Here is a 14,698-nt window from a genome sequence, read left to right as displayed (position 1 = left end):
AGGGTCCAGCGTGTTCCCCTTGCAGATCAGGCTGGTGGCCATGCCAGTTGGTGGCTCGTGGGCCTTGAGCAGCCTGCTGATCCCTAGGCAGCCCTGGCACAGGAGATGTGTGCCACTCAAACATCTCAGGTTATGCAGACTGTGCAACCAGCCTCCTGATGCAACCCAGTTAGACAGTCGGTAAGCCCAGCGACTGTCTTCTTTCCCAGCTGCTCCTCACCCACCCTCCTCGGCCTCCTGCCCTGGTCCTACAATACAGAGGTGACAGGTGCTCAAACGAGAAAATATCAGGAGGTCAAGGCTCATATGCCAGGTCCCAAGCAAGTGACCTCGTGATGACCTGTTCCCTTCTTGCCTACTCAGAGGACCTGTGGACACTCCCTGGGACACCCCAGCTACAGGGGCACCCACTGTTCTCAACCATCTGTTTGCCTGTATGCAAAGGTGGGGGCGTGGGGGCGATGCCAGAGAAGGCAAGGGGAGGGACACAGCCTGGGAATCCAGGACCAGGGAGGAAGCTGGGCTGTCCTGGCTGGCTAGGTGCGCTGCAGTGCAGAGGGCACCTCGGGGCCTGGCACAGACTGTCTGTGGGGGCTTGTCTCTGAGTAAATACTAGGTTTCCTGGACTGACACACACACTGTGCCCTGTTCTTATGGGTGAACAGGCATGCCTGGGAGAACCCTGTATTCCTGTGACAGAAGAGACTTCAGAGCATTGTCTCCCAGGCCTCAGTTTTCTCATCCACAAAATGGGGATAAGACTATCTGCTGAGATTGTTGACCCTAGTGTTTTTTTGCTATCTGAATTAGGTATCTTTATGAAGAGAGAGTCCTGAGAGTGGTGAGGCTGTGTCCAAGGCTCTGACCATATTTCCTAGTGTGTGTGTGGAGGGGGTGAGGGGGGACGCTTGCAGCCCCTTACCTTCCTGTATAGAGGGGCTGAGTTGAGGGCCATGTTTCCTGGATGTCCCAGTGCGAGAAACTGTCTTGGGCATCCTTATTCTCTTCCTGGTCCTTTGCTGTGCTTCACCTGGTCACCAGAGCATCTCAGCCAGTGTACGCAAGGGCTGTGGGTTTAGGTACCACAGTGCCTGTGGCTCAGAGGGGGCCACAGGGGTGGGGGCTGTGGTTTCCTCAGGCTGCACGTGGAAGCCTGAGGGTAGGGCTGGAATCCTTGGGGGAGGATGGTGAGCCAGATTGCTTCTGTCTGGTCCTAATACTGGGCAGAGTGGTTTTCTAGCTCCCTTGGAGTCAAGGTCCACAGCTCCTGAGATCCTGCTGTCCTGGTCTCATCGGCCCTGCTCGTCAGAGAGACCCAAGGTGCTGGTGTGAGGCTGTGAACTGGGAGAGAACGGAGAACACAGTGAGCAAGGGCGCTAAGAAGCAGTCCACCCACAGGAGAGCGCGGTTTCACGTATTTATTTTTGGCAGGAAGGAAATCATTGCAAACCTCTTGACTGACAATGCTTGCCCCTGGAAACGTGCACATTCCACATGTAGTATTTCCCCACTGATGTTTATCACATTCAAATGTCCAACAAAAATCCATGACTACCCAGACACCAGCATCTCTACCCCTTGGGCGGGGGTGTTAGAAGCTCTCTGGAGAATGAACAGCAGCAGACACCATCAGATTTACAGTAAAATAGGACCAGAGGCAGCCAGTTGATTGTGCACAGGTAAGGGAAAGCACTTCAAACCGTCCATTCTTCTCGAACCCTGGCATGCCAACTGTCCATCACAGCACCTTTAAAAGCAGAGGCACAAACGTCACTAGTGTTTGACCATAGGGCTGTGTGGTTCTGGATTTCATGAGAAAGCCATCTTGAATACACAGGGTTGTAGAATGTTGCCAGGTTATAGACTTACAGATTTCCTTTTCATACCATGCGTTCAAACGCTGCAACCATGACAAGTCAGTGTCATCAGGGCATCCTCATGTCTCCAAGATCATCTCATCAAAATGGTACCACGTCAGAGGAGCTTCCCCACCAACCGTCAGCTATCATGGGTGGTGTTTCTCTTTAGGATACAGATGCATTGTTTACAAACAGCTAATGGGTGAGACCATGGACCAACATGTGGGATTCCAGAGCAATGGAAGACAGAGCAGTCACAACCTCCACTGTGCCTGGGCGCCTCCACTCGAGGCCCGGCCAGAGTCCATGACCCACAGTATCCTGTTCCAGATATTAAAGTAAAAAATAATTGTCCAGGAGACTCTATTTTAACCTGGTACCAAAAGGACCATGGAAACTCAGGAGGTCAGATTTTTCATTTGGCTAAAGAGTTGGGGGTGTTTTGGTAACATGGGAAGTATATGGCACAGAGATAGGTTTCCTTAGGTTTTAAAGCCCACAATCTCATAAAAGGTAATAAGTAAAAACAATACCCGTATTTACCTTAAAAAACATAAACCCCAAACATTCATCTCATTTCTTGGCCTTATGTTAGAATTCTATTGCTTCATTTACATGTAGATGATTAAAAATATATATATCAATATAGATATTTTGATTATATACATAAAGCAGAATCAAGGGCTAAAATAAGAACGGAATTTTGGAGTGGGGTCGAATAAGGTGCACAGAATCCAGAACTCCCCGGAGGGGCTGCTGCCCTCCCGAGACATTCTGTGTCTGTGATGGCAGGAACCGGGGTCCACCCCCGCCAGCTCTGCACCGGCTCAGTGCAACGGCGCTCACGGCCTCGGGAACGACCAGGTGAAGGGTCTGGCTCAAGCCTGCCATGTGTCTTCACTCCATCAGAAGTGGGGCACGATTTCTAGGTTTGATTCCCCTGGGATATTCTAGAATCTCCTCGCTGCCCCCCATTCCAAGTAAGACCTTGGGATGCTAACAAAGCAAGGAGCACAGGTCACGGGGGCCTAAGGGTCTCATCAGGAACGACTTCTGTGTGGATGTCAACACGTGACAGACACTTGACTGCAACATTCAAGACATTTAAGGCAGTGGGTTCATTTAATGACTAGTTTTCCGAATCAAGGTGTATGGCGTGTGCAGACCTGCCACATAACTGTCATTTCCTGTGGTCACACGGAGCAAGGGGCTGTTTCTATTTTAACTGGCATGTGGATGACTGGGTTTGAACACTCAGAGTGTCGGGAGACCTGGTTACCCCTAAATACTTACTTCTCTCCTGAAAGCACGGCAGTCCGCAGACCAAAGTGCTGCTGGGAGGACGTGATTGGCAGCTGGCTTCACTACTTTGTGAATGAAAGCAGAAAAGAGATTTTACTTTGACACCCCGCCCCCCCAACTGTTTTCCAATCTTCTTAGTGCTGGTGGCTCCCACCAGAACTCCGGCCTGACCCACAGAGGACTAAGGCAACGGTGCCAACATGAAAGGGTTCTTTTTAATTATCTTTAAGAGCAATACTTTATATAGACCGTCTCATTGTCAAACGAGGATCATGGCACTGCTTAAAAGATCTCACTGGAAAAGGCTGCAAAAGGATCCCCAGCTCAGGGAGGGGGCCCTTCCTTTCCCTGGCTCTGGGTAATGGGTCCCACGTCCAGATGCGTCTCCCCCACCCTCAGCTCAGAAACAGGCTGTGCTTCAAAAGAGAAGCCCAAGAAATGGACTCGGGCCACATCAGCATGGTGGTGGCTTGAGGCCACAGGTTCTCCTGAGAGAACAGTCAGCTTAGCACAAGCTCTGAGGCTGACTGCAGCTTGAAAAGGAACGCCACACCGATGAGGTGCGTCGGTCCTTTGGTCTTTGTTCCCTCCTGAACCGGTGAGGCTGGTGCCAGAGAAGGAACGCAGTCCGCAGTCTGCAGTGGGGTGGGACACCTAGGTTTCCTGACCCTGTCCAAGTCTGCAGCTTAGCAGTGAGCAGATACTGAGCGTAGGCACAGTGGCAAAGAACAGTGTAACAGCCGCTGGTCAATTCCATTTGGTGGCAGCGCAGTAGCAGCAAAGAAAATTCCCGAACAGCTCCATGGGTATCCAGCTTTTGAAAAGGACAGATTTTAAAAAAACCAATAAACAGAATTCCTTTTTTTAACTATCCAAGGGTTTTAGAGTTTTCTGTAACTGCTCTACCCCCAAAGACAACAATAACCAAACCAAGAACATACAGAAGTATGGCAGTCGTGTGAAACCACAAGCGACATGATGCCACTTTTCAAGGGGAAAAATGTGACCTCAAGACAAATCTGTCACCATCAGAAATAAGAAGAAGGATACAAAAGGATCTATCGTTGCCTAAAGCATTGAGCCACACGATTGCAGATACATTCCAAACTGGGTCAGAAATGAAGGTACACGCTGACACAGTCACAAAATCTCCTCGCAGGAGCCTGGCCCTGTGGCGTGCCACAGGCGGTCAGAACAGCGCACCTGTTGGGAGACAGGCTCCTAGGACTCACCCCCATCCCCTGCCACCCGCCCCCACCCCCCCACCTCCCAGGTTTTAGAAAATTGTCATATTCATCTTCTTAGAGAATCTAAGACAATAAAAGACTAAAAGATGTCTGGAAATATGTCGCATAGAAAAATTAACTCTCAGCTTAAAATAACATTCAAAAAGGCACTTCATCCTGTAGGAAAAGATTCTGAGTTGGGTCAGCTCCTCTGAGCTGGGGCAGAAGGGGACAGGCTGTCTGCTTGGAGGGGAGGACAGTTGTAAAAGGAAGTCTGATAGATACCAAGCTTTTGTTTTTTTTTTTCCATTTTTTTCCTTTTTGGTATGTTTTAAGAAAAGCAAATCCAGTAAAATGCATGTCCCTTTATGAAATTCATTAAAAGAGTTCGCTTTAAAATAGTTGTTTCTGTTCTTAAAAAATAAACCAGGTAGGTATGGCCACACTCGCCCCGTGGCCTGGAGCACGGCGTGGAGCACGGCGTGTCCTCACTCTCAGCTCCGGGGGAGCGGAGGCCAGGCGGGTCCCAGGCTGAGGTTCCAGGTTCACAGGCAGGAGGCGGGCGGAGGCCGGGGCTACCTACTGCAGAGTCTGTGCAGCATGCTGTACACGTCGTCCTCCTGGCTCAGGCCCTCGAAGAAGGGGATGAGGTCCAGCAGTTCCGTGTCCGTCATGTCGTCGAACCAGGACTGCACAGGCACCTGGAAGACAGTGCATGCAGCGGGCAGCAGAGCTGTATCAGGCCTGGGGGCCGCATCCAGCCTTGACTGCACCCCACACTTCAATGTCTTCTTTGGTAAGGAGGATGGCTATCTAGTAATCACCAGCACCATCACTTGTTTGTTCTCCCGTCCCAGCTAAAATCAACCTGAATCTCTCTGGTTCGAGAGATGGTTCGGGAAGGCAAAGTTAAGTGTACCCAGTTGGCATGCACTTTCCTGTTTTGTCTTCCTGCTGCATTAAAGGTAGCCAGAACGCAGAATATATAACTACCTTGTGTGTGTGCATGCTAAGTTGCTTCAGTCTTCCTGACTCTTTGCGACCCTATGGACTGTAGCCTGCCAGGTTCCTCTGTCCATCAAATACTCCTTCTATTGCATCAAACCACTCCTTGCTCCTCAGAGCACTTGAAGTCAGAGGTCACCAATCAACCACTGACATCTTCGTGGAGAGTATCAAGGGTTTCTACTTAAGTGTCACTGCACAGCACGGAGACGTGGATTATTGCCTCCCATGCTTTGCAGAGTTCAGTTAAAAGGGGAAGTATAACATCTCAGGACAGGAGTCTCCTCCAGTTTTAGATAGGTGGGGAGGGCTGCTAGAGGGTGGTAGCAAGAGGTGCAAAGAAGAGACATAAAAGCAAATTCGGGGAAGCCAAGAATGTTTTTAAAACTAAGATTTTTGACCCTTTTACAAATCAAAAGACTGTTTAGAAATGTAACAGTTCATTGGTGGTGGTGGTTGAGTTGTTAAGTCGCATCTGACTCTTTGTGACCCCATGGACTGCAGAGCCCTCCAGACTCCTCTGTCCACGCAGTTCTCCAGGCAAGAATACCGGAGCGGGTTGCCATTTCCTTTTCTAGGGGATCTGCCTGACCTGGGATTGAACCTGCATCTCTTGCATTGCTGGTGGATCCTTTACCGACTGAGCCACCGGGTAAGCCAACAATTCATTATGTAATTAAAAAAAAAATCAACAAGCCAAGGAGTAAGCCAAAAATGACTACTCCTAGGGGAAGGGGTGGGAATAGGAGATAGGGCAGGAATGGACACAAGATTTCTCTGAATGCATCTTTGTTGATAGTTTTGTTTTTAATTTTTAAAAAAATTTTGGCCGCACAGCGAGTCATGCAGAATCTTTGTTTCCCCGAGCAGGGATCAAATCCAAACCTTCCTATGGCACAAGCACTTGTGGACTCCTAACCACTCGACTGCCAAAGGAGACCTTTGGTGAGAGTTCTGATGCTAAACCATGTAAATGTGTTACATGATTGAAATGAAATTAAATCAGGAAGAAAAAAGCAACAAAAAAATGAATCTTCATGTATGTAAGTTCGGTGACATAACCATAGAAAGGATTATTTCAGGCGATTTTGAAACACAGTTTTCTCTTTGTAGAATTGCTCAAAAAAATCCCTAAATGCATTCAATTGTTTTATTGTTAGTAATAATATTAAAACAATGCAATTTTGAAACTGTTAAAACTATACTATAGGATCAATCAAATCTGTAATGATATTAATAAGGAATCATGAGTTTCAGTGTAAGAGGAGACATAAATACAAAAACAAAAGGAAATTAAATAAAAACTGTTACAATTGAATTGGAAAAACCAATGTGAATTTATGATTTTGTCTTCATTCTATAAATAAAAATAAGTGTATTTTAGCTCTGTCCAGTAGAAAGGACTGGAAGCAAAGGACATCCTAATAACAATGAGAACCCACCCAAACTGTGGTCTCTAAAAACCATTCTCACTTACAGGAACCAGGTTGCATAGAAAAATGGCTGATTACAGGGCTGGAGCAAGAAATGGACAAGATGAGCTTGGAACACCTTGTTGGACTTGAAAGCAGGAAGTGATCAAGGACTATTGTTATTTGAAGGAACATCCACTGGCTATAGGTGAACATTTGGATAATAGGATAGATTAAATTATAACATAAAAAAATCCATAGCTTCATAATGGTATCTAAAAAAGTTGGTTACTTCTAGAGTTTGTTAGAGCCCCATCTCATAACTCTCAAAACAGAAAAAATAAAGAAAAAGAACCAAGACTTTATTCTGATTTCCCCATTCAAACTGAATTTTAGGGTAATCAAGTAATCAATGAGAGTAAGTTCAATTAAAAAAAAAAAGAATTCCAGCCAATAGATGCAGAAAGAATGACAGAGTTTAGAAATTACCATTTTGTAATTTCTAATAAAACAGTGGATGGAGGGCAAAGATCAACAACTGCTCACATTTTTAGGTGAAAAGTCAAGTGAAAATTTGAAAATGGATGGATCAGGCTGATAACACCTGAATCCAAAAGGCAACTTAAAGTCTTTAAAAGTGGGACAATCTGATGTCATATGCCTCCTGATGTGACGTCACAGTAAGAACACAATACCGAAGCAATGTATGCACCTACCCTGTTTAGATTCTGATTCAGACAATCCAAATAAAATATTTCTAGATAATAGGGAAAAGATGAATACAGACTGGATATTAGTGATAATATCAAGAAACTGCTAGTATTATCAGACGTGATAATGGAATTAGGATTCATTTTTTTGGTGGTGGTAGGGGGCGCTGTGCTGCATGGCCTGTGGGATCTTAGTTCCCTGACCAGGGATTGAACTCGTGCCCCCTACAATAGAAGCACAGAGTCCTAACCACTGGACCTCCAGGGAAGTGCCTGGAACTGAGATGATAAAAAAGAATCCTTATCTGTTAGACACATTACAAAATGCATTATGTTGAATTTAACTCATCAAAAGGAGCATACTTTAATATATTTTGAATGTTTGTTCAGTTAATGATTATACACGAATTGAACCTAGTTTGAACTCGGTTTTTGGTTATAAGAGGAACAACACAGTTATGGTCTCAAGGAAAAGATCCTGTATGGGCTTTCGTTGAGACTGGGAAGCCTGGGCTTGGGAGAAGCATTCTCTCCAGGGCCTGAGCTGAGGTCTGGTGTGGCGGCCACTGTGGAGGGGTGAGCAGCCTCCAGTAGGGCTGACCTCGCCTCCTGGAATAAAGGGCTGGTGGCAGGAGGGCGGCTCTCCTGCTCTGAGATGTGCTGCACCCAGAGACTTGGCACTGGGAGCTGCCATGCTCCAGGGAGTTTTATGTAGGAAATGTTCCCATTGTCTACTTTTTAAACATCATTAGGAGGGTGGTAAAGCCTGGTAGTCTCATCTGAAGACCTCACTAAAGTGTTTTATTCATTCTTAATACTTCTGTTGAAGAGGTCGCCCAGACCTTCTGAATTTACAGGGGTCACAAAGTCCTGGGCAACAGCCAGATCCAGGAGGCCGATGACAGACAAAAACCTTCTCAGTCATGATCCTAACGATGCTGAGAAGATACAGGCTCACTGAGCACTTACCCAACACAAGCACCGCCACACTTGATCCTCCAACAATCCCACGAATCAGCATGCCTAGAAGGCCCATTTGACAGAGAGGGCAACTTCGGCAGAGAGGCTCAGTGAGCATAAATAATGGTCAATGTCATGTAACTGCTCAATGCAAAGCTGGGATGTCACTAAGGAAAACGCCATGAAACCCCCACACAGGTGCTTGAAGGTATGGAAGTGGCAAGAGAGCTGCTCTACCTGGCCAGAGAGCTCAGCTGGAGCCCTGAGTCCCTTTGGCCTGGGGCTACTTACTGCATTCTCAGGATGGAAGATGTAGGAGGCAGGAGAATTGTCCACGATGATCACTTTGCTCAGCTCCCGCCCAAGGCGACTCAGGTCTTTCACATAGTTCCCACGATGGAAAACACACGATTCCCGGAAGAGCCGGGCCCGGAACACACCCCAGCGGTCCAGCAGGTCGGCCACAGGGTCTGCGTACTGGGAAGCAGGCGTCACAGTGAAGGTTGGGTGCCCGGAAGAGCCCAGGAGCCCTCACCTCCTGCAGCAAAAGCCACACTACCCTTCTAAAAAGGGACTTATGTAACTGCAGGTGTTTCAAGATCCCGGGTATTTCCCTGACACCCTGGATTCTTCCATTTCTCTTACTTCTTATATCAAATCCATCAGAAATTCCTGTCAGTTCCCTCTCCAAAAATGTCTCGAATCCGCCCGCATCTCTCTGTTTGTACTGTCACTCCCTTGTCCGGGCCTCTGTAATCTCTGGCCTGCAGAGGCGCCTCCCTCTTCCCCTGGGGCCTCCTTTCCACTCACCTTGCAGCTGTCAGAACGGCCGCTGGAAAACACCAGTCAGACCCTGCACTGGCTTCCTGCCACACTTGGAACAAAGCCCCGGGGCCCTGCCAGATCCCATACGGCTGCAGCTGCCTCTCAGCTCCACCTCAAGTCACTTGAGCCACGCTGGCTTTGCACATGGTCGGGACCTTTGCATCAGTGTCCCCTCTGCTGGAATATCCTCCCCCCCACTCTCTGCACACACTTCTTCCACCTCCTCAGTTTTCGGCGCTCAGCTCTCCTCACCATCTTCCCAGCCCTCCTGCACCTTCCTCTGCGGAAACTCTCCGGCCTTGCAGCCACCATCGCCTCCACAGAGCTCACCACCACCCGGGACCACCTTACGGCTCCGTCATCTGTCAGGGCCTTGCCTGCCGTGTTCCCCATGACAACTCTAGCACCTTGCGGGTGACTAACTCTTGGTGCATGTGCATGTACTAAGTTACTTCAGCCTGGTCCGACTCTCTGCGACCCTCTGGACTGCAGCCTGCCAGGCTCCCCTGTCCGTGGGATTCTCCAGGTAAGAAAACTGGAGTGGGTAGGCATTCTCTTCTCCAGGGGATCTTCCCAACCCAGGGATTGAATCCAGATCTCTTTATGTCTTGGCAGACGGGCTCTTTACTACTAGCGCCACCTCTTGGTAGGGCTCGGTAAATACGAGTCGCCTCAGCAAAGGGAAGTGAAGGCTTGGGATCCGGCTGCTGTGCACGGGGCCACACTGCCCCCTAGAGGAGCTCTGAGCAGCACGGCCAGCCCAGCCCCTGCCTGTCACTGGATGTGCCAGACAGCCCGGCCACTGACTTGGAGCCCAGGAGTGTTAAGAGAGGGAGTTAGAGCCCCAATCACAACTGAGGTTCATCCTGCTTGGCCATCTCCCATGGCCTGGGGAATTTTCCCCAAAGAACACTGAAAGGGATAAAGAAGAAATAAAGGGGTTGTGCCTGAGGGAAAATCATCCAGACTGCGCGGCTGGGGCTGGAGGTAAAAGAGTGGCAGCTCCCGGCCATGTGAGGCCAGGCCTCAGCACCAAGACCCGAGTGAGGGGCACAGTCAGAGGTCCTTAGGGGCCCAGAGGCTCTGCCGGGGAAGTGGGAAGCGCCCGAGGCTGGTGGTGTTGGGAAGGCCGGTGGTGGAACACACAGCAGCCCAAGTGCAGAGCAAAGGCTGTCATGGCTGTGGGATGCAGGGCTGCAAGCAGCATCCTGGCTCCACGGGTGAGTCCTCCTCCTGACGAAGCAGAGCGCGGGGGGAGGCTGGGTTTCCTGTTGACCAAGGGAGGTGAGCTTAGGGCTCCAGGTGAGGGGAGCAAAGTGCCACATGGGTCCTTTTTAAGCAGCAGACTCTTTAACTAATTTCTTCATAATCATTAACAACAGTGGTGGCATACATCTTTCAAGGCAGTGTCCTAGTCGGGGGCTCCCGGCCACGGGGATGTAAGCTTCACGTGGGCATGGACCATCTCTTGTTCTCTGGAGTATGTCTAATGCCTAGAACAGTGTCTGACACTGCAGGTATAAAGGACATACTTGGTGGGTGAGTGAATGGAGGACAGACACTAGATGGGGAAGCAGACGCTGTGGGGCTCTGTCAGCAGAGGTTGCTCAGGCCCCAGGGAAGCAGGCCAGGAGGTCCTGCACACCAGTGGTGCTGGCTGGGGGCTGAGCTCAGGGCCAAGCCCTGGGCAGTGGCTCCCTGTCAGCAGAGCTGTGCACTCGGGAGGAGAGAAGCCGGAAGGCTGCACATTTGTGGGTTGTTTTTTTTTTTTTTTTGGCCACATGCACTGCATGGCATGCAAAACTTCCCTGACCAGGGATGGAACCTGTGCCCCCTGAAGTGGAAGCATGGAGTCCGATCTACTGGACCACCACTGAAGTCCTTGGAAGGCAGTACATGGGGGCTGATTCGGCAAAGGCAGCCTGGGATAGCAGTGAGAGAAGGGCTGGAGAGACAGATGGAGGGGCAGGTGGGAGCCGTCCAGGAAGAGAGACCGAACAAGGATGTTTAAGCAAGTGCTGGGGATGATGCCAAGAAAGAGTGCTTTCAATTTTGCCAAAGGAAAAAAACAGCTCTCAGTCCCCCAGCACAGTGCAACCTTCCTGTGTGTAATTTTTTTGGTCATTGCTTCAGGCGCCTCAGCGGCCGAGAGCACTGTCAGAAGGGCCATTGGCACCGCAGCACAGTACTGTTCATCTGAGAGGGCACCCACTGGGGAAGATGATGCTCTTCCCGAGGCCACATTCTATTTTCAGCATAAAGAAGACAGCCCGGGGCTCTTGATTCCCTCCCCACTGGCTCAAGCTTTATGGCCTGGTGATGAGTCTGGCAGAATGGCAGAGAGATGGCCCAAACCAGAAATGCCCAGCCCAGCAAAGCAGCACAGCACATCTGGGAACTCAGGGTCAGAGTCCCCACCATGCAGAGAAGGGAGCCCGCATAGAGATGGAACATGGGGGAGGAAGCTGCCTGTGTGTCCTTGGAGCAGGTCCACAGACAGGCAGACGTCTAACCTGGGCCCTGCAGAGGGCATCCTGGGGCCACTGAGGGTTCCTGAGGTGCCCATGGAGACCCTGTTGGTGCCACCAACAAATGGATGGCACTGGCCCTGTCAGGGTCAGGGCTGGAGACACAGACATGGGCAAGGAGCTCTTCTGAGGCGCGGGGCCTGCCTTCCACACAGTGCAGGCACCTCAGTTCACCTGTGAAAGGACAGACTCACCCACATGGTGGGGGGCAGTGCTGTGAACCTGCCAGGTCCCTCAGACAGTGGGTAAGGGCAGAGAAACCACTTTGTCTGGTCAGGGCCATTGTAGGTGCTGGGTCAGAGAGTCAAACCAAACCACGGGACCAAAATGCGTGTGGCTTATTTTATCATCATGAATAATTATGATAGAGAATGAACACCAGGAGCAGTGGCCATGTAACAGTGCCCGGCACAGTGCATGGGAGGCCCAGCAGGGGCTCCACAGGAACCTGCGGAACAGGAGTTGGGCCCTGGGCTACGCTCCTTCTGGGCGTGATTTCATTTGCTCCACCCCACAAAGTAGATGCAATCATCCCTATCTCATAGAGGAAACGGAGGCGAGAGAAGTTAAGAGACGGGCCTGAGATCCTGGGGCTCTTTAGGGCGGTCAGAACGCTCATGCGGCCCCTGTGGGTGGATGAAACTTTGATGCTTATCCTTCCCTGAAACCCAGGTGAGCTGCTAATCCAAGTGCACAGAGGCCTCAGCCAGTCACCAGATGAGATGCAGACGCCTGTCTCGGTCACACGGGACACGCCTGTGGTTGCCTGGTCTGTGGACAGGCAGCTTCAGCGGCGGCACGCAGCAACTTTATGGAGCGTTTGTTCCCAGGGCTCCTGTCGCTATGGTAACCCCAAAGCCTCTCAGGCGGGTGCTGTGCACACGGCCTGCATCTACCCCATCTGGGGTGGGAACCTGTCACCATGGAAACCGCTTCCCCCACCTTACCAAAGGGCCACCTAACAGACTGGGGGCAGGGGCGGAGGGGCTGGGCTCTGAGCGCCGGGGGCGGGACCCACCTTGGCCAGGCTGGCAGTAAAGAGCACACATTCGAAGAGCTGTCCCATTCTCTGCAGGAACTCGTCCACGTGTGGCCGCTTCAGCACATACACCTGCAACGGCAGGGACACCATGCAGGTCAGTCACAGCAGCCGCCGGGGAACGCCTGGGGCCCTGACAGCCCTGGGGAGGAAGGATCCCTAAGCCGGCCCCTGCCTCCTGACCCCAGGAGGGCTGAACGAGGGGCTGTGTAATCTAACATGGCGCTCAGGACCAGACAGTCCTCACGGTGCGCCCCAGGCCTGAGTTTGGAGCAGACTCCCCGCCCAAGGGGGAGAGGGAAGCTGACATAGTGTGGAGGGATTTGCAGAACCAGTGAGTGGAAAGGTTGGGCCACGTTCGGGTGACCCAGATCCTTCATTTCACATGTGTTTCATGCGACACACTCTGGGTCAGGCCGTTTCTGGACAGAGGCCGTGGTCTGGGGTGGTCCTTTTGGTGGAGGTCAGGGCATGGCCCACTGCCTGGCAGGTCTGGGATTGCTCGCGTGAAGGGCCTTCCTTGTCGGTGTGGGAAACCGTCTACTTGACACACAACATCAATTCTGCTTCAGTCTGCTCCAGAAACAGATGCTTCAGGGGATGTGAAGCCAGCCTGCTCTTAACCCCAGAAACCAGGCATCAGGGAGGGGCCGCCAAGCACAGCGGGCAAAGAACCACCTTTCCTAGAGTGGCTGGGCTCTGCCCCCGACTGGAAGCCTGAATGGATCTGCGGAAACACGGGAGCGGAGAAAGAAGGCAGAGCTGGCAAGAGGAGGCAGAGGAGGTGGGAGGAGGGAAGGACTAATTAAAACTTGAATAAATTTCACTTGAAATTAGCCATTTCCCTAAAATAATTCAAACTTGTTAAAATTCAGTTCGACTCATATTTGTTCAGTCCCAGCTCTGGCCTCAGCCTGAAGTGGTTACAAAGGTGACGGAAACACAGGCCTTGCCCTTAAAGAGCTCACAGTCTAGAGCAGACATTCAGAAAAGCAGATCAAAATAAACATGCATAATGAAAGCTGCAGCATAAGGATCAATTAATGATGATTAACTTCCCTCTCAAGGGGAGGGAATCACAAAAGGGAACATTTGGCCTGGACCTTGAAGGATGAATAGGAGTTCACCAGGCTGATAAGGATGAGAAGTGAGCTTCCAGGCAAGAAATTAGTTTGAGTGTGAGACCTTGCCTGAAAACACCTGGGGTGTTGGAGAATGGCCAGAGCTCTGCCGACCAGCCCTTCAGAGGCAGAGATAAAAGACGGGGAGATGGGGATAGAAGAGGCTGAAGACGTAGTGTGAAAGGCAGGTGGAGGTGAGTATGTGTGGGTCGTGAACAGCAGATGGAGCGGGCTGGATACCCTACAGGAGGAGGGGCAAGGGGAACGGGGCCCTGCTCCATACAGAGGAAGAGCTGCTGGAGAGGAGTTTACACAGGTGAAGGTCTTGGTGGGAAGCCTGTGGCTGAGTGAAAGGGTATGTGGAGGGAGGGGCCAGAGGAGCAGGATGGCCAGGATGGGCGCCCACAGGGCTCTGAGGAGTGGAGAGGCCTAGCGGTGGGGTGCGGCTGCAGTAGCTCCAGGCCTACACTCCGCTCATGAGGCTGCTAGGAATGGGTGCGGCCCATGGTCCTCAGTCTCCTTGGGGATGCTGCTTGGAAACCAAGTGTTGCTATGTGCGAAGTGCAGGAGACTGGTCTGGGTACTATGGCGTTGGTGCCTCTGACAGAGAGGAGGGTCCTGGGCCCGGAGGCTGGCGTCCAGGCCCGCGTCCGCGTGCAAGTAACCGAGAATAGGCCCCTTGGGACCTGCACAGCCTATCCTGGATTACTT

General features: G+C 50.9%; 1 protein-coding gene across 2 annotated transcripts in view; it reads right to left on the bottom strand.

Moving 5' to 3' along the window:
- Positions 1 to 4,737: 4,737 nt before the first annotated feature.
- Positions 4,738 to 14,698, bottom strand: part of CTDSPL (CTD small phosphatase like) — a 116,527-nt gene continuing 106,566 nt past the window's right edge. For both annotated transcript variants that reach the window (XM_065933000.1, XM_065933001.1), the window contains exons 6-8: positions 12,846 to 12,938; positions 8,766 to 8,951; positions 4,738 to 5,088 (exon numbers count right to left, since the gene is read on the bottom strand). In XM_065933000.1, the coding sequence (XP_065789072.1) occupies positions 4,963 to 5,088; positions 8,766 to 8,951; positions 12,846 to 12,938 (405 nt within the window). In that variant the 3' untranslated portion in view covers positions 4,738 to 4,962. The remainder of the gene's footprint in view (positions 5,089 to 8,765; positions 8,952 to 12,845; positions 12,939 to 14,698) is intronic.

This window comes from Muntiacus reevesi, chromosome 4 (genome assembly GCF_963930625.1).
Source record: "Muntiacus reevesi chromosome 4, mMunRee1.1, whole genome shotgun sequence".
Lineage (NCBI taxonomy): Eukaryota > Metazoa > Chordata > Mammalia > Artiodactyla > Cervidae > Muntiacus > Muntiacus reevesi.
Note: the sequence above shows the minus strand (reverse complement) of the source record. Positions and strands in the feature narration are given on the sequence as shown.